The sequence below is a fragment of the Choristoneura fumiferana genome, chromosome 23 (assembly GCF_025370935.1).
Source record: "Choristoneura fumiferana chromosome 23, NRCan_CFum_1, whole genome shotgun sequence".
Taxonomy (NCBI): Eukaryota; Metazoa; Arthropoda; class Insecta; order Lepidoptera; family Tortricidae; genus Choristoneura; species Choristoneura fumiferana.
Genome location: NC_133494.1, coordinates 5,566,931 through 5,593,683, shown reverse-complemented (window position 1 = coordinate 5,593,683; position 26,753 = coordinate 5,566,931). Strand labels below are relative to the sequence as shown.

At 36.5% G+C, this 26,753-nt stretch overlaps 2 protein-coding genes and 1 long non-coding RNA gene across 3 annotated transcripts in view; 1 reads left to right on the top strand and 2 right to left on the bottom strand.

Moving 5' to 3' along the window:
* The window catches only part of LOC141441176 (frizzled-4-like), a 59,274-nt gene that overhangs the window by 6,590 nt on the left and 25,931 nt on the right, over window positions 1-26,753 (bottom strand). The gene's annotated exons all lie outside the window — the stretch shown is intronic.
* LOC141441132 (uncharacterized) lies at window positions 8,845-12,469 on the top strand. Its single transcript, XM_074105819.1, has 6 exons — window positions 8,845-9,136; window positions 9,332-9,428; window positions 10,013-10,099; window positions 10,788-10,874; window positions 11,244-11,319; window positions 12,455-12,469. The coding sequence occupies exons 1-6, from the start codon at window positions 9,124-9,126 to the stop codon at window positions 12,467-12,469; spliced, it is 375 nt and encodes a 124-aa protein (XP_073961920.1). The 5' UTR covers window positions 8,845-9,123.
* On the bottom strand, window positions 12,607-13,862 carry LOC141441177 (uncharacterized). Its single transcript, XR_012452779.1, has 2 exons — window positions 13,584-13,862; window positions 12,607-12,806 (listed from the first exon to the last, which is right to left on the bottom strand). It is a non-coding gene; the product is annotated as an uncharacterized lncRNA (long non-coding RNA).

Below are 26,753 nucleotides of genomic sequence, written 5' to 3'. Positions count from 1 at the left end.
GATGATGAGCGAGCAGTTTCAGTGCGCCGTCCCTCTTCAGACAATCGCTGGAGAAAGAGACCTATTCCTGCCTTATTCTATTATATGATTGTGTGGGAAAGGCCACAATAGAGATCTCACTCCAGCCAGATAGATGTAATGCCTGGGCCAACCTAGGCACCGAAGTCCAAAGGAGATGGAGCGATGTAGGGTTTGGATTTTTGAATGTTGGATTTTATGTTTGACAAATAGACGTATTTGTATTTTTATATTTGGAATTTCTATATTTCCTCACTAGATGGCGCTATGAGTCTGTACAATTGTGTCATGTACGTTTTATCGGCGCTTGCTAGACTCATAACACGGCATTAGATAAATAAGACTCCTAGATTAAAGTAGTAATTCTTCATCAAAACAAAGTCCAATATATTGTTTTTAACGAGACTAAAAATTTTAAACTAGAAATTATCAAGCCACTGTTAGATTGCCTGCCTTTGCTATACACTACATATTATGAGCTGACCTGGCTCTTGCCAGCTCTTGCTTGTCCTCTTGGACACAGAACCATCTTGATCCAGTGTGGAAAGTCCCTTAACCCTACCCGATATTTTCATTGGTAATTTTAAGCTGCATTCTAAATTCAAATGACCTGGTTCTTTCCGTTACTAAGTAATTAAGTTATTCGTAAGTAATCAATGTAGCTGGCATTTAATATCTCGCTGTATCACGTTAAGGTTAGTTGTTCTGTATATAATTTGACACGAGACATTATCGTGTTTCGGAATTAACAAGCGAAAACAAAACAATCGATTGGTGCGGCAGCCCCTCGTCGAGGTAATTAAACACTCAATAAACGAGAACCTATTAAAAAATGAAGGCAACGATCAGCTGTTAAGGGCAGGTGTATCGACGAAATTGCTAGCCAGAAATTGTTTAAATATCATGACATAATTGCGGACATAAAAACTACCTAAATTGCAAAATTTTCTATCCATTCATTGTAGATACAAACAGTCTTGAATGTCAGTAAGAATTTTGGAGAAACTTTGCACTTAGACTTGTGATTAAATTGCATTTAACTTGCCTTCCCATAAGTAAATACTACTACTACTACTACTACTGTTACTACTGCTAGCAGCTGCTAGTACTGCTTTTGGTGATCAATAAAGAATATTTGTATTGTATTGTAAATACGAGTAAATTCAAAATTCATCATGTTTTAGGGATTAATGCACTCTCGGGGCTTATGCACCTGAGCAGCTGCATTCTCTTAAATTGATCCTCGTAAAACGAGATTGTTGAACGGTCTGCAAGTAAATTATAGCCCATGTCACCCCTTACTTAGCTCGTTAAAAGTTAAAACCTCTGACAGGTAAATCCAGCTCACGAACAAGAAAGGTGTCGCGATGGTTCGGCCAGGATAAGTAAATCCCTAAACAACTAGAATCATTAAGCCTTGCGCATGCAATCGGGCGGGCTCAAAGGGCGTGCAGGGGCCCAGCGCGACTGGTCTCGGGTCTCCGCAGTGGCGTGAAGGTACACTTGAACAAACAAGGGCCCTTATTTGAACAGAGCCGAAAGTGGCGATAGTCCAAACAGTCTTGTTTGCTCGCCCGCTCGAATGTTTGATCCGGCCTCCGCCACTAACACATGTTGGCCAACATTTTACTAATGTTTGTACGATTTGCATTGTGATAATTAGGTGCTGGTTCTTTGAAGGAGGCGCAATTATGTGTAGTGAGTGGAGGCGAGAGCGTGTGATTCGTAACCATAATTTGAAAGGCAAATGCCTTGTTTCTCTTTAGTCAACGGTGTCGGTTTATGTACCATACTCCTTTCTAGGAACGTAAGATATTCCGAGCCTACAGTTAAGTATATTACGAAAATGTAGTTTAATCATAAGACCTTCGATCACAGAAAGGACCTTTCTTCCTTTCTGTGATCGAAGCATAAAACCGGTAAATGCAAATGTTATTACAGTCGAGGCGTGAACAGACAGACCCTTTTAAAACGCTTTTATATTTTCCTTTTTATGTGGCAACATGTCGAACCTCAAGTGGCCATTAAACGATAGCGTTATCTTGCGGGGAGCGATCGGTTTCGCATTCGTAATACTTTGGGAACTGGAATATTGTAGGTATAAAAAATAGTGCATCGAAAGTGTGATTTTTATCTGATCTCCGTTTAAGCCTAAGTGGTATAAATGCCTGTATTTGATAATTCACATCTGACTGACCTATATATTCCTAATTTGAATTCATAGTCATTTAACTGTAAACAAAGGCCTCATAGAGACAAGTGATAAACACAAGCCTTCTTTGTCTTGTCCTTTGCAACTGGTGTCTAGTTACCACTTGAGATTACGTAATCTTTACAGTGTTTAGTCCAAAGAGTTTCAATTTGTAGGTCCAACTATTTAATTTTGTGGTTGTGGTATTAAACTTTTTCATGCTAAATGTGACTGGCTGACGAGGCCACACACGTGGCCATTACATCGTGTTCTTATTTCAAATGTGTCGGGCCTCGTAAACGTCAACATGACGTGCGCCGTCGGCCGAGCCCGCACCTTCAACCTTTGCACGGTCAGCTTTTACAACGGAGATAATTCACGGAGGATTCACCTCGTCTGCTGCGGGTAATGTTCGACTCAATATAATTATATGTATTTACAACCGCTGTAGACTGCCTTTTAGTTATATCCTTGTAATTTATAATTATTGTTATTATCTAACGGTATTTAATAGATTTGGGTAATTATTTTGAGGTGTAAGAAAATGTTACAGATAAAAACACACTTTTGATGTGGTCTGTTTTATTTTGAACATAAGGATATGTACCGATAAGATGCTTTATATTATAAGAGATCGATAAAGTTTATTTTTGGTTAAAAAAAAGCAAAAAATCCAATTTTAACGGTAACGAAAATGAGCATCGAGACCACGAAAAAGAACATTTTGTTCATTTTAAAATCTTATAATTGTACTATTTGAATGAAAATCCGATCATAATGAGAAAACGAATAAGCATTATTTAATTAATCAGGTATCAAAAGAAATAGACAATCGATATCTATATAAAAAAAAATTAAAACTTGACCACGAAAATGACGACTTCAAATTGTCATTTTTGTAACCTTTTAAATACTATGTAGAAATTACTTAATTAAAGTAAGATTAATAACTTCAACTCACAAACCAAAACAGTTTTCAATACCTTCCCCCCGTGCAGGTCTACGGTAAACCAGAACGAAATTATGTTACAACAAAATGCTCCTGTAAATGACGAAGTTTTCTTTTAATATTTAGATATATACATTTCACACGTACATTCAGGGCAAAATAATTCTTGAACCTCTCGCTAGTTAACAAAATTGGCGACGCACTGGTCATAATTCCTATAACCACACCTGGAGCAAATGTTGTTGACGGTCAACCATTCTTCGTTTAAATCAATTAAATCAATAACGGCATAAACGATTACACTGTAAAAAGCAGAAAAATTCTATAAAAAGTGTTCTGTATTTTTTCTACTTGTAGGGAAAATCATCTTTTTCGTGGTCTTTAATCAGTTTCGTGGCCCATAGGACCACGAAAATGATGACCACGAAATTGAAAAGCTCTTACTTTCGCGGCTCTGCAGTAAATATCCTATAGATTTGAAGCAAATGAAATCAATATTGAATAACTTAACTGCAAATGACACAGCACCAGTAAAACATTATATTTATTTACCCAATACTTACCAAGTCGCAACCGTAACGAAAATGACGCTCGATCTTTGACGCAAATCTAACTGAACCTTTATTACATTAATTATAGATAAATAATTATGACTTGCGATAAACATTATACGTTATATTGACGCAGTCTTATTTTTCAAAGTTGCTTATAGTTAAAAAAAGGATTTACAGGAGGTTTGACCTCTTTTTTTTGTTTAAAATATACTTAATAAGTGTGACCACGAAATGATGGTGTATTTTGGAACAACGGGAAATGTAGAAAAAAATAGTCTTATCAATGTCCTAATTTTTTTATGTTTGCATGAATGGTATATCATATTATGAACATTCAATCCATGTTTTAAACAGCAAGTTTTTCTATACCTTGTATTTTTTACAATACTACAAAGTAATCAGGGATAATCCGAACCTGACCACGTAACTGACTTTTGTGCAGAAAATTTAAGTTATTGTGGAAAAAAAGATAAAATAGAATAAAATGTATTTACCGCAAGTTTCAGTGATAATATCCTAAGCAACTTAAAAACAATAAACGATATATTTCTAATTTTATAACTGAAAAATTGAGTCTGAACACTATTGAACCTCTCGAAATAATAACCCATTTATACTCACATGAATTATTTTATAAGTTGATCGAATAGGGAGCAAATTACCTATTTTAGCAATATTTCAGTTTTAACTGAACGGAATGCGTCCGTTTTGTGGCGACGATCGTAACAATAAAACCTATAACTGCCACCACTGCACTATTTAGGTGAACGCACTATTTATTGCCTTAGACGGTGCTATTCTTGCACGATCCTCAACTCAAAATATCTATGGGGATGCATATATGTATTTTATTGCCTTGCCTATGACCCTTGTAGGTGAGTTTAAAATGTTTTTAAGGTCTATTGGCTCTGTCTGTTCACGACATCAGTGCCACCTATCGTCCGCTACTTTGCTGGCTCTGAGACTCGACGTTTTGAAATTTCATCGCGACATTGTGACCAAAATCAAACCTATCACGTATTAATTTATAATACAAAATTACTGTGATACCGTGGTTTGAGTAAACAAAGGTTGTGAATTCATTTTAGTTCATTAAAGTTTATGAGGTAAGTAAAATTTATTTAAAAGGTGTGTTTTATTTTGGTTATGTCAGGGTTTGTTTACTTCATGTTTAGTTGTACTTTTACTGTAAAACAAAAAGATAAAGCTACTTTAATGTTTTTTTTTTTTCAAATAATAGTGAACATATATAATTGTTCTTGTATCGCTAGTAATAAATTAAATATCGTTTTCACCGGTTTTGTGAGTTCACTCAATACCAAATTTCAACCACAAACTGTTTCAAAAGGAAAATTGTTGGTATCTGCTAGACTGGACATGTCCGGGATGTAGAGGAATTAAGAACAAAACAGGAGGCAGTGTTCAATAATTAATTAATAGCTCGCACCATAAGACAAACATCTATTACTAAAATTAGGTCTAAACAAATTTCTTTGTTAATGACAGATTCATGTGAGTATGACAGATGATAGAGCCTACATTATTTCTACTTTTGGCCACTATGAGCGCTGTGATAGATTTCATTAAACCCCCACCTAGTACTTCGCACCCAGCCAATAGGAAGTCGATGTCAAATATTTCAGCCCGATTTATCAGTCGCCGATGCTTCCGCTGCAGCGCTGTGATCGGCGCAGTTTTTAAACTCAATGTATCCTGTCATAAATACACGATAGTAATAAAATGTGTTGATGTTTCCCGGTATAAATAAACATTATGACATTTAGGGTTCTGTTGGTTATGTGGAAGGATAAAAGGCTGTCAGTTTGTTAGTAAGCAAGTGCGAGCGACGCGGAGTGCGCCAGCGCCGATGCTGAAGGGACGCGAGTTATTTCGGGAGCTCGTAAAATCGATTATCCGTCTGAATCGTATACGACGCCCGCTTGACAACATACAGGCTGGTTCGGAGCAGAATTACTGGAAAAATTGTTACAACTGTAGGAAGTTAAACATAAATTTAATTCAAACTTCAATCGACCATCTAAAATAAATATTATATACATAAATTCAAAGAACACTAGAACACTTTAACTAGAGAGAGTTCTCGAGTTATTTACTTCTTGTTCTATTTTGCATAAGTAGAACAAAAATATTGTAACTACTAATCCATTCCACTAATGTTCCACCCTATATAAGGAGCATTCATTGCGTGTACCTAACGCACGCGCAGTGAACGAAACAGGATGCGCTATTTCTGTTGCACTGCACCGCTCTGACAGAGATCTGTGTTTATTATTAATGTGCTGATTCTAATATTATAATATAAGACATTTATGGCGCACACATGCCCATTACACGTTATTGGATCAATTATACGACCACAACATAAAACATCCTTATATTGATATTATCATCGTAAAAAATCTGCCAACATGGTTTTTGCTTTTAAATTATTTATTATAAAACTTCTTTGAGGATTTCTCAGTAAAGCTGGTAAAGGGAGAGATTAATGTTGTGTCGAAGTTTGAAATTGCTTGTTACGTGGGCATCGGTTGGAAGTTGGATCGGCGCTGTCCAGTCGACGATGACGGATGTATTTGAGAGGAAAATAATGATTTGACTGCTGGAAGCGCTATTACATGTAAAATAATTTTATAAACATATTACATTATTTTAACTGGTTATAGAGTATACGTGTGTGTGTGTGTGTACGTTTTTTACTTCTTCACGCTGAAACGGATTACTTTTATCTCGATATTCCTACGGGATCGGGAACCCCCCCAACAACTGCTAATATTATAGACGTAACGTAACGAAATCCATTTAATCCACGTTAATGAAATCCATGAACCATGAATCCAAAACCATGGATTAAAAAAAATAGGAAAAAAAAGTAAAATAAAATAATAATAATAAAAGAATAGATAGAAATCTATTCAACTGTTAGACTGCTACGTGCGAACTGCGAAGCCGCGGATTGCTAGTAAGTACCTATTTTTATAAATATGAATAACTGCTTTTTTGTTTGTTTAAATTACAAATTATGTAAAATAAAGACGTATTTACTTCTGTAAGAGAAAAATGTCTTAGCTAACTCTAAGAAGTCATATATCCTCGAATACGTCACGATAGATGACTACAATAGGTAAATTTATTTCAGGATCAATAAAACAATGCAGCAATGCTCGGAAATAGCAATGCCAATTAGTGAAGAAAAAAGCATATTTTTAAAAGGTCTCTATCCCTCCACCCGTGTTATTTGTAGCTAGCGGTTATAAATAGCGATACGTACCATTTGTTCTGTATCGTTACCGATCGGTCATTTAACTGGATTAATTACCAGCAACATAGTTTCCTTTGAACTAATAAATATAGATCGATTGCTTTACTAGGAAGCATGACTTGGCTAGAACTAAAACCAGTCGAGCTTGGTGCTTGTTAGAGCAACTCCCAATCTCTTTTATGGATAGTTGCGGTGGGACTGGCATGGGTTGGTTTGGTTTATTTTATGTCGGCAAATTGCCAACACTCCCTGCGAGCTAGGGTGCAGTCATCTCTCGTTACAAATTACCTGAACATGTTAGTTAGAGAGGCTAGTGGAGTGGAACTTTCAATTGTAATGCTTTCATTATCCTTAAGACACGAGTAAGCCCCGTTAGTAAAAGTAGAAGAACAAGAAGTAGAAGAGAATACAAGTAAATTTAAATTAAGTAGCGAAGAAATAAATGTTTTTTTATGGATAACGACTCTGAGGATCTGTCTTCAAAATCATCACTAATACACGAAAGTGATGAAAACTTGGGGTAATTTCGAAACTAGTTGAAAATTTTATTTGAGTTCTAGTTTTTGTAGCCGTACACAGATTTTGATATTTTTAATAGTATTTTCGAGTTAAATGGTTTCAAAAGTCCCCGATCCAGTGCGGTTTCATCACGAACGTCCAACAGCCTACATTACAAATTCTTCATCAATATAATATCAGCCGTAGGACGTCCAATGTTGGACATAAGCCTCCCCCATAAGTACCTCAGTACAAATTACAAATGTCAGAAGATCAAGTTCTATTAAACTACAGCATCGAATCTAACATTTTTACCCTATAAGCTTCCATCTCAGTACCTAATTTTCTAGTAGTTATCGCGTCCAACAGGCATTTATAATATCTCGCTATCCATGATACAGATAAGCACCGGCGCTTGTTAAAACTTTTTGCCTCCATTTGCAAAGGCTTGTAACAGCTCAGTATTTACATAATACAGCGAGCTAACGAAGCGAGCTTTGTGCATACAAACTGTGCCACTTATCTCCTTTAGTTAGTTGTAGCATTGTCGTAGACGAATGCGGTCATACAATAAAGAATAGTGTCAACGCGTAAAGCTAAGCTGTGGCTGGATTTTTTTATCAAGTAAGTATTGGTTTACGCAGATATGGTTTTGTATCAACAAATCTCTTTTTAAGCCTCAATAATGTAGAGGCGATTTAGCGACCACTTGCGTTCAGTTGGATACGTCACAACTTCCATTGTAATTATTGAAAATACGACTACTTAGCTTTAAAAATATTCTTTGTCAGGCATGTATTCGATAGCTGTTTTTGATTCTGTGGTGGTATGCTCCAATAAATGGGGCCTTTTAAGGGCTAAACGTTTATGTTTAGCATTTCTACCTATTTTTTAATTTTTAATTTAGTTGCCATAAAATGGCAGTTAAGTTTTATTCACTTAAGAGTCCGCAGCAAGCTTGATTCTCCATACAAATCGTAGTTACGTCCTTATTTTAAAATAACAAGTAGCATCATCATGATTTTTTGTAAATACAATGAGATAAGGCATATCTAGGCCTGAAATTAGTTTATGACTCTTGAAATGGTATTACAAAGAAAATAGAACGAGTACAAGTTTTGCATTTTAAGAGCCAAAAACCCTGTGCAGTTCGGTTAAATACTACGGCCAAAATATAGTTCAGATTGAAGTCAAAACCTATTTCCGGCATCGACTAAACTATGTAGTTTCATAAGAAAAAGCATTTTTCCGAAATGATTTTGTGGTTTTCAAATGAGAACGAAACTACGAAAATCAGTAAAAAAACTATACATTTTTTATGCGAATCTGCAGCGAATCACTCTAGCGCGGGGAACGGTACGGGGGAGGGCGGTACGCGCCGCCCTTTGTCCTTGGTTTACGCTGGCCCTGCGTGTGCGTGCGTCGCTCGTTAGTAGTGACTCGTCAGCTGTGCGCGAGAGTTACGTAATATTATTTTGGTGAATTCTCTTCGTATCATAAACGCGATCTAACTACTTACGACTTGGACTGATAACGGATTTGATATTTCTTGGTGATACTGGTGGTGTGTGTGCACATACTGTTCGACGACCTTGGCTTTCTTATATGGACTTTGCATTTTTATGTTACAAAAATGGATAAACAGGGTAAGTACCTACCTAGATGCATTTTAGTCAATATTACCAAGTACTTATAAAAAATGGGTCCATATATCGGCTCGCATACTGACAAACGATGATTTGGACAAAAAATAATTATGGTTTTACTAGAAAAGAGAAAAGAGTACCTATGCGAACTATGGCGCTCCCATAAAAAATAATTATTAATGTTCTTGTTTCCAGAAGTGAAAAGATCATCGAAGACAAGATTATGGTTATCGGCTCGTAGGAAAAAAAAAGGACCGGCTCGTCATAAAAAAGAAAACATTAATCCTAATAGGTAAGTTAGAACTAGGACAGTAGCGTAAGATTTTTCTTCCTTGTCCTCTATTACAAGCTTTTATTTAGTTTCACCTGTCCCGATATTTGTCTGTAATCAAATCTTGCATTCGACCAACTTCTAGCAGTCGGATTGACTTGAAATTTTGCATAATTATGTAAATTGCGTGACAATACAATAATCTGGTAGCTGACATCCTGGTAGTCCGGCCAGAATCGTCTCCGAAGGACGGAACTCTTCAACTGTTACAATGTTATCGACTTGTTTTTGGTATAGGTACAAAATAAATGTAGTTTGGGTAACAATGCTAGTAAAGTCGACAAAAAGTACAGTCAGCAAAAAAGCTTGTATTAAAAATGAATTTTCGTACTCGTACCTTTATTTATTATTTTTGTACGACGTAGGTACACCACACAAACTTGTTATTTCACTTATACAGGTCATAGCACTGTAATAGCACATTGTGTATTAGGGCGGTAAGTAAGGTATTACGAACGAAGTATTACCTCTGGTAGTCTCTGTTATTACTTTGACTAATGGCGACTGACGTCATTTCACCATGTATGTATTTTTCACATGTGCAGTACGCTTGGCACCGGAGAGCATGCCAGTGAGCAGTCTGATAGTGATAACAATACCGATCCTCCACCTCAACCTCTAAATTTAAGCAGGTTAGTGTTTTTATTATTATTTTTACTAGTTTACAATCTTTTATTTAACTTGCAATGTATGTACCTATGTACTCGTATGTATGTATGTGAGGCTCAAATCCTGCGAGTTGAATTTGACTCAGTTTCAGTGGTCGAATTGACTTGAAATTTGGTATACTTATGTGAATTGCGTGACAATACAATAATCTGGTAGCTGACATCCTGGTAGTCCGGCCAGGATCGTCTCCGCAGGACGGAATTCTTCAACGGTTAATGGCATCGACTTGAAATTTCGTATGATGTAGTTTAATAGGTAACAATGCTAGTAAAGTCGACAAAAAGTACAGTCAGCAAAAAAAAAAGCTTGAACAGATTTTTTTTTTTACCAAAAACTTATTTCACAGCTACTTACGTTTTTCACTTGTAGTTTTATTTTCGCTCTTGACTGCAACTGCACTGAGACTAGTACCTACTCGTACCTATATTGACACGGCTATTAAAGATGATTTCAGTTTATTATCTTGATCGATGTACACCGCACTTCTGTTATTTCACTTATACAGGTCATAGCACTATAATATCCCATTGTTCATTAAGGGCGATAAGTAAGGTATTACGAACGAAGTATTACCTCTGGTAGTCTCTGTTATTACTTTGACTAATGGCGACTGACGTCATTTCACTATGTATGTATTTTTTACATGTGCAGTACGCTTGGCACCGGAGAGCATGCCAGTGAGCAGTCTGATAGTGATAACAATACCGATCCTCCGCCTCAATTTCAAAATTTTAGCAGGTTGGTGTTTTTTATTATTATTTTTACAAGCTTTTACCTTGCAATAGTTGCAATGTATGTACCTATGAATGTATGTGCAGGTAAAATCTTGCGAGTTGAATTTGACCCACTTCTTCCACATTTGGTACGGAAAAGTAGTTTGGATGAAAATGCAAGTACAGTCAGCAAAAAGCTTGTATTAAAAATGTAGTCGCGCGCACAATATGGCACCGAAAATCGAAACGTATTTTTTGCATAGCGTCACCGGCGTTAGAAGTTTTCTGTAGTAGTGTACGCCTCATAATGCAGTATCAAATATTTTTATTTCACCGTATACTCTGATTTAACCTTGCATGGTATAAATATAACGTAACTTTTTTTTCCTTTCAGAAATTTGAGTCCGAGTACTCCGTCCTCGACACCATCATTACAAATTGAACTTGATCATGATAGCAATGAGGAAGTCGTACGTAAAATGACAGGTCGACGAATTTTCAATGTTCAATATTTATTTGAACAAATGAAGGCTGTGGATCATAGTCCATTTAATTGCAGCTTTAAAGATATGGATTTTGTGAAGGAGTCGAGAATCGGATTCCAGTCAACTTTTCTTTTCAAATGCAAAATGTGTGGCAAAAAAGAAGCATTTAATAATGAAAAACTAGAGTCTAAAATTAATAAAAATGTTGTTCAAGCAGTCGTATGTTCGGGTAGTGGCTTTTCCCAATTAGATGAGCTTTGCGCTCATTTAGATATGCCATGTATAGCGGAGAAAACATTTGGGAAAGAGAATTTGTTGCTTGGGGATGTTTTAAAAGATATCTCTTTGAAGAGCATGTTTGAGGCAGGACTCGAAGAAAAACAAATGGCAATTGAAAAAGGAAACGTAGACGCTGATGGCGTTCCCTACATCACAGTAGTAGCGGACGCATCGTGGGGAAAAAGATCATATCGTACCAGCAATTATAATTCATTATCCGGGTAGCGTGCATTATTGGGTATGAAACTAAAAAGGTTCTCTTTTTAGGAATACGGAATTCTTATTGCTCTGTATGCGCTGTTGCAAGTAATAAAAAGATTGAGGTCAAGAAACATAAATGTTTTAAAAACTGGTCTGGTAGCTCCACAGCAATGGAAGCCGACGGTGTAGTAGAAGGTTTAAATGCAGCATAAATATGCATGGCTTGAAATACACCAAACTTATTGGTGATGGCGATAGCAGTGTCATGAGTGCTTTAAACGAAGCATTGCCATATGGCCACTCCACTGCTATACACAAAATAGAATGCAGTAATCATTTATTACGAAATTAAGGTAAATGTACCTTATTACGGTATATTAAGGCGTTTCCAACTTTGACTGCGGATTTAAAAAAAAATACGAAGATTCTAAATGTAGTAACTATTTTATTTTAGGGATATGTCTTTTAAGATGGATGTAGGATATTATTTTACTTCGTAGCTTTTAATTTATAGAAATAAACGTTATTTCGCTAAACCCTTCGTTTGTCCCTTATTCCGTGATAAAATTTGGCTCTGGACTTAATTCCGGGAGTCGTTGTACGTAATTCCGTGCTATCTTTAAAGTTCACATTGTTCAAGCATCTATCAAGATAGTTGACTTAAAATACTTTTTTAAATGATGATTATAATCACGTAATAAAAAAAATTGTATTGCGTGAATTGGAGGAATTGGAATTGGAGGGGGAAATTTATTATACTCTACTTAGGTAATCTAAATTAAAATGACAAAATGAAAAACATGCTTAGTTAAATTTATTGATTCAACTTAATAATTTGAATATATCAAATAATAAAATAACTTCTAGAACAAAAACAAAATTAGATTTTGTTTGATAATCATATTAAAGTATGATAGTCACTGTCCCATCATTTACATCTTAACGACTTTTGAAGTATTTCGGCGTATATATTGGATGAGGCCATTTTTTACCTGAAAAAGGTAACAATATATTATTATATGTATTATATTATATTTATATATGTATTATACCCATGCAAATTTCAGCTTTCAAGTACTAATGATCACTGAGCTAAACCGTGGACGGACGGACAAACGGACATGGTGGATAAGGGTTTCTAGTTGACTAAGGAAGCCTAAAAACTAAAATGGACCCCTCCCCATTGTTTATTTTTATTTTTTTCATAATACCGGAATAAGGGACATTGGTACAAAAGTCGTGTACATAATTACGGGGGTCCAAAAAAAATGGTTATAATAAATAAAAAACAAGATTTTTTTTTAATAGATTGGAAGATAATATAACAATTATACTCATAAAATCGAAATAAATAACCTTTGTGCTCTGATTTTATAAAATAAAACAAATTTAATATCGATGCCATACTCCATTATTTCGTACGTATGACTTAACGAGTATACATTTCGTTCTCAATTATAACACTCAAATTTAAAAAAAAAACATGTACCGTAATTACGTCACAATAATCTGCAGTCCTTACTTAACTTATTCACATCAAACATATGAATAAATTTAATCCTAGATAGAAACAAAAGATTAAAACATTTCGGACTGACTTTCCCTTATTCCGTGATACTCACGCAATTAGGTACATCGCGTCAGATTGGTGTACATAATTACGGGAGCGAGTATTTTACTTTAAATATGCTTTCAGATAACTTGAAAAGGTGATAAATAAGTCTATTAATAACTATAAAACAACAGTGATACAAATTTTGTATAAATACCAGTATCACAGCAAATCCTTACGAAGTTCCGCTTCCACGTTACGCTCACTGACAACACGCCCGTACCGAACTACTGCGGGGTTGCGACGGACGCGTTTGAAAGTGCCTCACGGCTTTAAAAGATATTACATAAATTCAAAAATCGTGTTTTTCGGTTGTATTTAAGCTATAGTTAATGAAGTATTGCATTAAGTTATGATTTTACTGATTGTTTCCTTATTTTACAACAAAAACCAAAATATCACGGCATAATGTACTATCCCGGAATAGTGTACCTTTACCTTATTGCACTAAATTGAGAAATTTGACAAAAAAAACTGAAAATAAACAAGGACCTGTCCCTATTATCATGAGGAAATGCCTAAATGATAACATATTGCGACTACGAAAGGCAATTAAAGGAGCAATAGACTTTTCTTCGAAAATGGAAGGGAAAACTTTTACTGAGAAAGTAAATGAATTAAAAAAAGACCTACGAAACGGGCCTTGCCACGTTTTTGGTGAGCATGCCAACTGCAAAACATATTTTTGTAATGGCCCGAAACCAGGCGAAGAAAACTTCATAGGCCAAATGAAAGATTGTGGCTTGTGGTATGACATATACACCGCTATAAGTCCTATTTTAAACAATGCCGAAAGTCTCCTTATGGGGCAAACAAACAATATTGTTGAGCAGTTTAATGCACTAATCGCAAAATTTATAGGAGGCAAACGAATAAATTACTCCCTTCGTGGATCTTATGAGTCCCGTTGCTACGCAGCTGCTACAAAAAGAAACACCGGAGTCTTGTAGCAACCATGAGTAAAGTATTAACAAAAAATGAAGAACTGGGGACTTACACGCAGAAGTATGAGAAGAGGCAGGCAGAAAAGGCGAAAAGAAAATCAAGCCAAGACAAAAAATCAAAACGAAGAAAACGTATCGCAGGACCCGATGAACATTACGGTGATATCGAAAAAGAACCAGATATGGAAGTTGAGCACTACGAAAAAAGAAAACAAGCACTCTTAGCAGACTTTTCAAAAAGTAAAATAGAACTTGAAAATATCCAAAAAGATACCGTTGGGCAGGCAACGAACCCTGAATGGATCAAACAACGAAAAATACGCCTTACTGCGTCAGTGTTTGGTCAAATATGTAAGAGAAGAGCTGCCACGTCGTGTAAAAATATTATAAAAACACTCTTATATAGCAATTTAAAGGTAGCGATGCTACTAGATACGGCAATGAGAATGAGCCCATCGCTTTAAAAGAGACTGAAGCTGCACTAGGAGTGCAAGTATCACCTTGTGGGTTATACATCCTCGAGGAACACCAGTATTTAGGCGCGAGTCCCGACGGAGTCATAGACGAAGAAACAATTGTGGAGATCAAATGCCCAGCTTCGGCGGCAAATATGACGCCAACAGAAGCTATTTTAAAGAAAAAAATTACTTTCTGTGTGTTGGACGAAAGTGATCCTCAGAAAATAAAACTGAAGCAAAATCACAACTACTTTTATCAAGTACAAGGTCAGTTAAATATTACAAAAAAAGATACTGTATCTTCGTGGTGTGGACTCCAAAAGGCATATTATTCGAAAAAATCGAAAAGGATACAGGATTCTGGGAGAGCATATTAAATAAATTGAGAAAATTTTACATGGAATGCATACTACCTGAAATTATAGATCCGCGTCTACCTAGAAAGTTACCGATACGAGAGAGTTCTTAAAAATAAGCGAATTTTCATACTTGTATGTATTAAAAAATAAAACACAATATTGTATGACTTTTTTTATTTTATTCAATACACCCAATCTTCAATGTGTCCAATCAAGTTGATGTTGTAGTCTATAGATATTATACTTTTCACTTCTCATGCTCGTAAAGTTCGTTTTTATGCTGAGATTAAGCGACATAAAATGACTTTTTATGCTCTAGTGCATAAAATAAAATCTTTGTCTAAGACCAAGCTAATCAGGTGTCAACCAGCCACAAACAGAAAGTTTTTAACTTTTTTATTTATTTATATAAAACTAAAAATTAACCAAATCAATCAAAATAAATCAATAAATAAAAAAATAGAATTATGTATATAGTAATTCATGAAAAATAAAAGAAACATAGTAAGTGAACCATTGTTTCCACTGTTGCTATTTCCTCGAATTAATCGAAGTAAAAAGCAGTGTAAAACTCGAGCATTAAACCCATTTTTCCCTCGACGTGTCTATCCACCCTCGCCGTACCGGAACGAACGTCTTAAAATCGTAAACGTCGTAAAATGGCTCGTTTTATGCTCTTGTTGTACAATCGACTATTTCACTTCTCATGCTCGTAAAGTGCGTGTTCATGCTGCATCTAGGCAACATACAATAACTTTTTATGCTCTAGTGCATAAAGTAGAATCTTCGTCTAAGGTCAAGGCAATCAAGGTGTGAAACCACAAACAAAAGAGTTTCTACATATTTTTTTATTTTTTTACACCTAAAAATCAATCAAATCGATGAAAATAAATCAATAAAACTAATATAGTAAAGCATGAAAAATAAAAGGTACAAAATAAGTGAACATTTATTTTTACTATTGCTATTTCATTTCTTCGCAAGCGAAGTGAAAAGCAGAGTGTAAAACTCTAGCATTGAGCCCATTTTCCCCTCGACGTTTCTATCCACCCTCGCCGTGGCTCGGGTGGCTATATGAACGTCTCGGGTAAAATTGCTCGTTTTATGCTTTTGTTGTACAATATACTATTTCATCACACTTGCTCGTAAACAGTGTCGTAAGCTGCAGGCTAACTTGGTTGCAGTCCTTAATAAAACCTAAGGGCCTTTTTTTGGCGTTATGAGTTGTTGCGCGTACTAATACTGCTGCGCGCGCAGGTTCTGCACGACTAGCAGGAGGACCTCGTGCACGCATGTCAGGCACATGCTGCGGGAGGCGGAGGGCGGCTGGTAGCTGGCGCTGCCAAGAACTGCACCAGCGGTATCGGCAATTTTTGTAACAATAATATTTTTCTTTTACACATATACAATTTTACTCGCAAATGTGATGAAAACATTGTAAGTCGCACGGGCGGTACTATAATTATGAACATCGACCTAGTCCTCAGTCTTTGACTTTGAGCTTCTAATACTCTCGTTCGTAATTTCTTATTAACCGCCCTTAAGACATAATGTACTATTACGCCACACCTGGCCATAATGTGAGTTTTACCGCCCGCTATGCGTATGGTAAAACCCACTTTCTGGCAAGGTGAAGACGTAAAATTGTGTACTCACCATGGGCAGTAAAAAAGTTTTACAGCGTAATGTGTAGTGTAATGTACATTTACGTTTTTGGAACGCCAAATAATATCCTAGCCGGTAGCTGCCCTCCCGCGCTGTATATATTATAATCTTGGTCTGGAGATGTTCTACTGTTATATTCTACTTAGATACTGCAATAATTTCACCATTGTATGAAGATATTTTACTGCAATATTGTTACTGTGACATGTCTCTAGCTCCGCCTTCCCGCTAGCGCGCTCTTGCTTTCTTTCTAGCGCCCTGTCTTACTCTAGGTGAAACAACAACATTTTAAAGCGTTAGCGCGTGATCTCAACGCGGAGTTGAGCGCTACTTGCTGCGGACTCTTAAGGCGCGCTTATAGAAGAATTTTCGGTATTTGAGGGGTGAAGCAGACGACGCGGCGGAGGCGAATGCGGGGCGTCCAGCGCAACGCACCGCGCGTCTGTCACGCAGCCCGTTGACGGCCTTATTCTGTTCGTATCCGTATTCTGGTTAATGTGAGTTCCGGATTTTTCGTTAAAATTATAATTACACAATTTTCGGTTTAATTAAGAAATTCTTCGTTTAATGTAAATAGTCTTGGTAATAAAGAAATAATTTATGCCTCTTCATGCCCACAGTTTAATTTGTAATGTAGGTGACTGAATAGGTAGACAGACGAAATGAAAATACATAAATAGATCAATACAAATTAAAAAAAAAACAATTTTATTTTAATCTGAAAATCTAGATTACAAGCTAGGCAAATCTATACATATAATAAAACAGTAAAGAAAAAGTTGTCTGTTCACTTTTAACAAATCAAATCAAATCGTTTATTCAGTAAATAGGCCGCAATGGGCGCAATTTTTTAAACTACCAGCGCTTTCGGAAAGACCATCATTGCCAGGAAAAATGCGCAGCAAGAAACTTGGCAGAGAGTCACTTTTTCAAAATGTAATACTTTAAAACTACAGTATACAACCCTTACCCAAACCATACAGTCAAAAAAATGAATGTAGGAACCATGTTCTTAGTACCCATAACACAAGCTTTGCTAAGCTTACTTTGGGACTAGGTCAATAGGTGTGAAATTTCTCGTGATATTTATTTTATTTTATTTATTTTATGTTCTAAGAAACATGTGCGAGCTGTAGCCAAAGATAAAAAATATGTCTTAGCGCACAGAACAACTTTGACAGATATAAAGATTATGAGTATGCGTAAAGTAGTTATTGCATCAATACAAAAATACAAGTCAGAACACCAGAAACCAGAAGCAATAAGAGGTTGCATGAAAAAACATTTTTTGCAACTCACACGTAGCTGTTTTCCACGACTTGGCCTCACTAATTCGCGGAGGAGCAAGACAGATATTCCATTTTTTTTATTTTTTTTTTCAATAAGAGGTTTTAGAAACGCAGTTAAAAATCCGAAGTTCAGAACTACATCAGAACTGCGTAAGAACTGCACTCCGATTGCCTAAAATGGCAGTCCTCTGACAGTCGGGTGCAGTGCTGATGCAGTTGCACTAACTGCGCAATAACTCCCATTTTGCAGCCGGATTCCAGTTCCAGTTGGAGTGCAACCAAATGCGACCATCTTATTTTATTAAAATAATTTATGTTAAATAACTTGGCTGAATGCGAGATATTGACCTTTGCCTGCAATTAAATGAGAAAATTGAAACTGTTGTGTCACTATCAGAAATGTCAGTGAATCTGACAAAGGGATCAAGCAAGGCTACTACGAAACTTGAAACTCGAAGTTCGTGTCGTGCGGTCCCTTTGACACTTATACTATTTAATACGAGAGCGAGAGGGACGGTACGATACGAACTTCGAGTTTCGTAGTAGCCGCAAGGTTCGCCGCATGTTCGCCGTGAGTAGTATAGGTTATACAACGTGCCTACAATTTGTACCTATGGCAGTCGCGGTAGAATCTGGACGAAGCCGTCCGCATCCGTGAGCGCCAACCAGCTTGCGGTCGTAGTACGAATGTGAAATATGAACTCCGCTCAGCAGGGCTACTACGAAACTCGAAGTTCGTGGGTTGCGGTCCCTCTGATACTTATACTATTTACAGTGGCGTAGCTACCAAGGGGCTAGGCGGCGAAGTGCCCCGGGCCCTCAAGCTCAGGGGCCCTCGAAATTCTGCTTTATAGCTGATGATAAAGTTGCTTAGAAAGTATTTGTATATATAATGATTTTACTTCAAAAAACCTTACCAGTTTTGATAGCAGTGGGCCCATTTTTTTATTTGCCCCAGGGCCCTAGGTTACCTAGCTACGCCACTGACTATTTAGTACGAGAGCGAGAGGGACCGCACGGCACGAACTTTGAGTTTGGAGTTTCGTAGTAGCCCTGCTGACTCGGCCCGACTCCGGCCGGTCGATTAGTGTGTGGTAGGTACTTACCGTTTAGGTACTCTAATGCTTCTCATATGTGCTCTGAGTTCACTTATGCGTTTCCTCTTTCGCTTAACTTTTTTAATACTGCGATTACCCATATTATTTGCTCTCAAAGTAGTACTAGCGCGTTAGAAAAATGTGCACAGGTCCGTCGTCGACTACGTACACGCGTGTACTGGCGACTGGGCAATACTTCGCCGCCGCCGCGCGCTAGAACCGTTTTATTTTGCCAAAGACGAAATAAATTGGTATGATTGATGTACTCAACCTATCGAAAATCTATGAAGCATAAATCTAAATCTGCTAAAAAACTATTTAATAAAGCAAATTTTGTGTTGATATTCATAATATTTTTCATAATATTTGGTTTAACGTGTAAATGAAGGCTCTTTTTCAAAAAAATAATCTATCGAGGTTTTTGTCAGCAATCGTGTTTTTGATGAAGTCAAAAACTAGCTAATAGACTGAAAATACACATATAAAAAAATTGCAGTTGTAAGTATTGTGTAAGTATATTTTAAATATTTTCTAAAATTGTAGTTTTCACTACGTACAGCGCCTTAATTTTCCTAGTCTAGCTCAGCGTTGCTTTCTTTATTAGGCCTAGGCCGTGCTACGGCTAAACCGCCGGGTTTTTTTTAAACTTAAAGCCGCCAGTGCGGCCACTTGCATTAGTTTACTTGATTCACAAAGTCACGCGGTTAAAAACCGCAGCGGTTGAGCCGTAGTGCGGCCTAGGTCTTAGTGAGTATCTTCGCACACCGCTCTACATCCTTGCGCTATGGTGAATGCGTATCCCAAGGAGCTGCTTTAATTCTTTCTTACCACTACCGTCGAGGTTAGAGAAAACTAGTTTCCTAATTAATTTCCTTGACTTGCCATGAACTACAAGGTAAATTAAGTAATTATATAAATCTTCATCTCGCCAATTAGATATATTAGCGGATGTGCCGTCTCTAATTATCAAAATGCGTTGGGGGAACGCCTAATTCGCTCATCACGTTAATGGCTGGATGCCTCTTGCTTTTAATTTACAACGAGCAAGATTGATGGATCCGCTACCTTACCGTATATGCCTGGACCAGATCAGGATGCTAATGAGAGTGGTGCTTCTTTTAGAATAAAATTAAAACACTTTTTGAGCGAGTTGCCTACAAAGCAAGATGCCTAAAATGTCTAAGTAGTTGAATGTCTAAAAGACTAATTGCCTGTTAATTAAAACAGCTGCAAATTGTAGTTTAATAGTGGGTATACCTACTATTATTATTGTTATTATTAGGTGTGTTATTCGGTACGACGAGTGAAGGGAGGTCTATAGTGAATAATGCTTCTGAGATATCTTGCTTTTAAGGTATCCAGCTTATAGGGCACCTAGCTTCTCGGCATCTTGTTTTTTAGATATTCTGCTTATATAACACCTAGCTTCTCAGACATCTTGCTTTTTAGATATTCTGCTTATAGGGCATTTTCATAGGCAACTCGCTTAAAATAGTGTCAAGGAAAGGACTATTTTTATAGTGTGCGCCCAAGAATTCCAGCTACTCTTCAAAAACACTTTATGACGTTAAACAAACAGTCCCGTCAGACTTGAGCGACGTGTTTTAAAAAGCTTTCAAAACGCATTATGAAATTGGTCGTAATAACTAGATTTACGCTTCAAACGACCCGACCGAATGACAATCGATTCACCCGATCAAATTGAAGACGCCGAGTTCTATTGTGGGCACGAAGTTATTTTAAAGAGGTTTCTCAAAGGAGAGTCAGCAAGAAATGGAACATTACAATATCGACTCTGTCTCGTTTGAGTTTGGTTGGTTCCGAAAGGTTTCGATTGTTGAAGATCCATCGCTTGATACGATAAACTCGAAACTTGTTAACGGGGAACCTTTCGAGCCGGTATCGAGATTGTTTGTAATGTTTGTGCTCGTGGGCGCGAAGCCTTAACGTTGTTTGTAATTTAAGTTGCTTCAAAGTCGTGTAAGTTTTCGAATTGGTTTCGAAACTTGAACGATGATTAACGTTTGACGGATTGAGGTGCCAGCGTTCTCACAGGTCGCTTCGTTAATCGTTATCGGCTAGCAACTCGTTTCTACTGTAACAATCATGCTTCTACATAGATCCTTTGTAGAGATTAGTAAATATAGCTAAAGATATCCTACGTAAAAAATAATTAGTACCTAAATGACGTTTTACAAATTTAAGAGTAGACACTTGAACTGTATATCAATCTTGCTATTCGTGGTTAGCATTTTTTAGATAGGTGAAAATATTTGTTTTATAAATAATTTCTCCATTTGCCTCAGGGTAATACGACGTTCCAACAAAAGACAAGGTAACATTTACACCCGTGTGGTGTCGGGTTAGAATTAGAGCTCTCCATTTCATCCGTGGATGTCGTAAGAGGCGACTGAGGATTTAGGTTAAGGTATACCGAAGGCGACAGGCTAACAATCTGTCACTATTGTACCGTTTTTGTCATACTTAAAACCTAAAATTGCTAAAAGTGGCTCCGAAGCGGTAACGTTTCGTGTGCTCTGCCTACCCCCTTTGGGAATACAGGCGTGATGTTTGTGTGTGTGTTTGTGTAACATTTACATGAGTCCAATTTCCGTCAAGTGCATTATCGTTACATATACGGCGTTGCAAAGATTATAGTTCCCATAACATATCACGATACATAACCACAGACTTGAAGCTCACCTTTTTACAAGTCTCGCGTTCGTATGTTTGTTAAGGTGTTAAATTTGCAAACCATTTTTCGAATAGGTACTATAAATCTGGTGACAATAGGTACAAAACTTTATAGTGAAATTCTGATGGTACGCCAGGAGGATCGTCTCCGCAGAACGGTACTCTTCAACGGTTAATGACATCGATTTTAATTGTATGGAAATGTGATTTAGATGATAATGCAAGTAAAGTAAATAAATGGTAAAGTCAGCAAAAAAAGCTTGATGGGTCACTGTGTTTCGGCTATTGTGTCATGTTTTATTTTTGTGTCAGTTGCCCTATGCGCTTTGCTCTCCAGTTTTCCATCGATATGGAAATTACATAACTAATTAATAACCTCTTTCCTTGAATTATTTAGTTTATGAAATAGTCGAGGGGATTGAATAAATAAGTAGTTTCAGTATTTACGTAGTAATTTGCATTCATAGACTTTTTCAGCGTAATTTATGAGTGCCATCAAAACTGACTGCCAGGCTCTGCTAAGCTATTAAAGTTAATATCGATACAGCGACAGCATCGATCGTAACCATGCGATCGGCCGGTCGTTATTCCACAGAAATACCACTTTTTTCTCTCGTTTCTTATTTTTGTTGAAGCCGGCGCGGGAGCATTGCCTCCGCCGAAGTAACGAGTACGCCACGGTTGCCATCGTTTCGAGGGAAATTGGGAATTTAGTGATTTCATGTCAACCGAAGGAAAAATATTTTATTGTACATTGAATAAATATTTTCTTTTTCATTACTTAAATAAGTAAGTATGTTTTAGAAATTACAAAGAAACAAGCATAAGAAGTATGCATATCAATCAACTTGATGTCCTAAAATTCCCTGTAAGTATTATGGCTACCAACAAACAAGACATTACGACATACATTATCTTATTTTAATACAAGTAGCAACCCCTGAAAAATAAGAGACGGATCAGATCAGAATTTTAATTACCTACCTACTTGTAATTTTTCGATGTTTTATTTAGACCAAAAATATTTTAATCCAATACCAACCATCCCTAAAAAATTTAGGGTAAATTTTATTTTGTACCGATTATATAAGAATTGTACATGTAACTTGCGCTAACGTAAGCTTTTCTAATGTATAAGCGAGTCGGATAATCCTGAGTGGCGTGTCGGAATGGTGTCAGTAGTGCGCGAGAGAGAGGGCCGATATCGCTGCGCGCGCGCCGCAGGTGTGAACGGGACACGCGCGGAACATACCTCACGAGCCTCCGCGGAAGTTCTCAAAGTTTTACACCTGAATTGTTACCGGCAGACAGTGTATACATAATCTATTTCCATTGGGAAAAGTCGTATCTCAATCAGAATAGGTACGACGGCACCCGTAGCTTCAATCAATTATTGTATTATATGAGTGATATTTTCTTATTCATTAATATCTCCGATTAATATGGAACTTTATTATTAATGACAAATGTCAAAACGGCTGTGCGCTAGGTACCAACTGAAACTTATTAAGAGAGCACGATAAATACGAACTGTGGGGCTACTACTTACGGGTGAGAGGGACGGTACGATACGAACTCCGTTTTTAGAATTTCGGAGTAGGCCCTCTGTTTCTACAAGCTTTTATTTAACTTGCTGTATTCATATTATGTAAGTGCTTAAATAAATACCTACAAATGAGAAAGTACATATTTATTTACATATTTTATTTTGTTTATTTGGAACACAAACAATCCATATGGTACAATGTGCAGATTAAATGGCAATGCAAGCAAATACAGTCAACAAAAAATATAATTACCAAAAATTATCTATACTGATATTAAAATTTATTTTCCATGTATGTATTATGTTTATGACAGTATGGGGCTGTTTCACCATGCATTGATTAGTGTTAACTGGCAGTTAGGTGTGATGCCGTCTCTATTTGTTTTGTTCGAATAGACGGAGACGGCATCACATTTAACCGTCGGTTAACGCTAATCAATGGATGGTGAAACAGCCCCTATGTATCGAATTCAGAACCAAAACTTATATTAAACTTATATTAAATATATATTGACCCGGATAACTCACGTCTTAAATCGAGTTTAGCCCGACATGTTTCGGGCTAATCCGTAGCCCTTCCTCTATTAGGAGCAACGCGACTCGGCGGCTGCTGCAACACGCGCACATTTAACGAAATTTAACAAAACTTGTTTTTAAAATGCCTTCATTATAAAAATTAAGTTCTAAATATCAAATCTCTTCTCAAAGATTACTTTATATACTTTTGTACTTTTCACAGTTGACTTCGTTAAATTTTCTTTCAACTTTATTATTTACGAACTAGCGTCTGTCCTCGATTTCGTCTGCCAATAATTATTTATCGTTATCCTATTAAACTAACTATGAATAACTAGGAACTATGCAATTTTCCGGGATAAAACTATCATGCGTCCCTTCTAAGGTTCAACTATTTCCATCCATATTTCATCAAAAGAGTTCAGAGGCTTAAGCGTGGTGATATAACAGATAGACAATAGTAGATTGATAACAAAGGGTGGAAAGTGACCCATTTTACCCGTGATATTTCTGGCGCTCGAACGAAGTGAGAGCGTCAATAGTTCGAGGGGAAATGGGTAATTTCACCCGAGTTAGACACTCTACTTTTCATTTCGACTGTGACGACTACAAAAAAATATGAGAATAATAATAAATTGAATTTACTTAGAGATGGAATATGTTCGTGACGTAATAAAGATCAAATTTCTTGTTTCAAACGGATGTTCGGCGTTCAACCTCCAGTGTTGTATTATAAGCTCCGTGGTCACGACGCGCATCTAGATGGCCATGCCGAAACGTGAAAAAAAAGTGTCATTGACGTAACTCAATTATCTTATAATATAATATAATATTTGTTCCATAATGTACTATTTGTGTAAAACCGTATATAAATTTCACAGTGCTTTGGTTAAACTGTAATGCTGTGAAACTTTTTATGAATTAAATAAAAAATAAAAAAATCTTCGACTCCGTGGCTAATCGAAAAATTAAAAAAAATTACTTCCCACCTTAGAGATGAAAACGCAATTTTCCACCCGGCTAGAACTTTCCGAACAGGAGAGATGAAAAGTTACGTTCGCATTTATATTATTCCGTATTTATTTTTATAACCGTTTTGAAATAAAGATTTTTTATTATTTTATTAGTAAAGATAAGAATTAGAGAAATTTTCATAAAATCAAACTATACTAAAGAAATACTTTTACATACGGAGAAGTTACATTACTTCGAATAAAACACATGAAAAGAAACATATGAAAGTTTGAGAACCACAACGGAGCATAAGCTTTTCCTTCGCTTCTCGTTAAGAGCTTTTAACGAGCCGACCTTGCCCTAACGACTAGAAAGAAACAGCAACACCTCGCCACAGATCACCACGCGCGAGACAAGGACAAAAAACCACGCAGCCAACAATAAGCTTACTAACAAGACGGAGCTACCAGCTCAAAACTGTCGTAAACGCCTCAATTATTTATTGAATTATGTAACCTATTTTTATTTAGATAAGATGTAATTTGGTGTGAATAAATATTGGATGTTGTTTGACAGTTGCTGATGAGGGTCGTGCCTAACGAGAGTGACTCAGGCGCAGCGTTTAAACTGTTGTCATAATTTAAACCTTGACTTAAATGACTAGAGTCTAGTTTCAATCGGGAGATAACGATGCGCTTAGCTTTTCTCGTTTGAAATTTATTTAAATTGGTTTTTCATTGTGAAGAGTTATAAAAGCTTTCGAATGTTACAAGCGCGTTTTTATGAGGTAATATTTTTAATGTAACAGTTATTATGATTATAGAGCGTTTATTTAGCATTTATTAGTATGTATATTATAACTAGGTTAGTTTCATTTTCTACTTGGTGGTGCGAATACACAAAATAGCGAAAAGATTTCATAAAGTACACCTATTTATAATTTGTATGTAATCATACCCTAGGATCAACCACTTTTCCCAAACATGCCGAAGTTCAAATCTGAAGAAAATCTAAAGTCTAACTTACGAACCATTAAAAAATGTATCACATTTTAAATCAGCTTTACATTTACTAAATAAAGTATGATATTTTCGAGACCATAGAGTTAAGTACATATAGACTTTGGTAGTAATCCAACACTAATCCAACACCCCATACTTTTCGAGTTTCAGTATAAGATAAGTATTTCAAATAGGCTTTGCGCCGGCGTGTAAAAGACATCAACGCGCTCAAGACTAGGGGCAACTTGTTCATAAAACTTTAATTGCATTAACTTTAAAATTAATAAGTTAAAATAACATATGACGCTACCAATAACGAAGGCGAGTTAACGATTCTTCGAACTAATAAAAGGCAGGGCTATGAAAACGCAGCCCCGTATCTTCGCTGAAATTTTAAACATGAGGTATAAAAGTTCATAATCGACACCTGTTTATGACTTTTTATAAGTACCTATGGTAAAACAGGAACGAGAGGCTTGCTTAATTGGCAAGCCATATCCTGTATATAGGTGCTTGTAATAGCAGAAGCAGCGTTTCTCAAAAAGTATGCGCATATCAATTTCGATTCCGGTTTGTAAAAAAAAAAAATGGGGAAATGAATCGGAGTCCAATTAATGTAGTCTCTCAAGTGTATTATTTGTTACCACAAAGTAAAGAAAATGTTAATTTATTATGAAGGTAGCTAGGAAATCAAAATTTTCCATGACACCTCACGCCTTAGGAATGCCAGATAATTGAAAACATATTACTGATTAAATAATTATAACGTCCCACCTGTCCGTCCATCGTAAACCCTTGGCATAA

Coding starts and splice junctions, on each gene's coding strand:
- LOC141441132 (XM_074105819.1), top strand. Junction 10,100..10,787: donor CAACCTCTAAATTTAAGCAG/GTTAGTGTTTTT, acceptor TTACATGTGCAG/TACGCTTGGCACCGGAGAGC. Junction 10,875..11,243: donor CAATTTCAAAATTTTAGCAG/GTTGGTGTTTTT, acceptor TTTTCCTTTCAG/AAATTTGAGTCCGAGTACTC.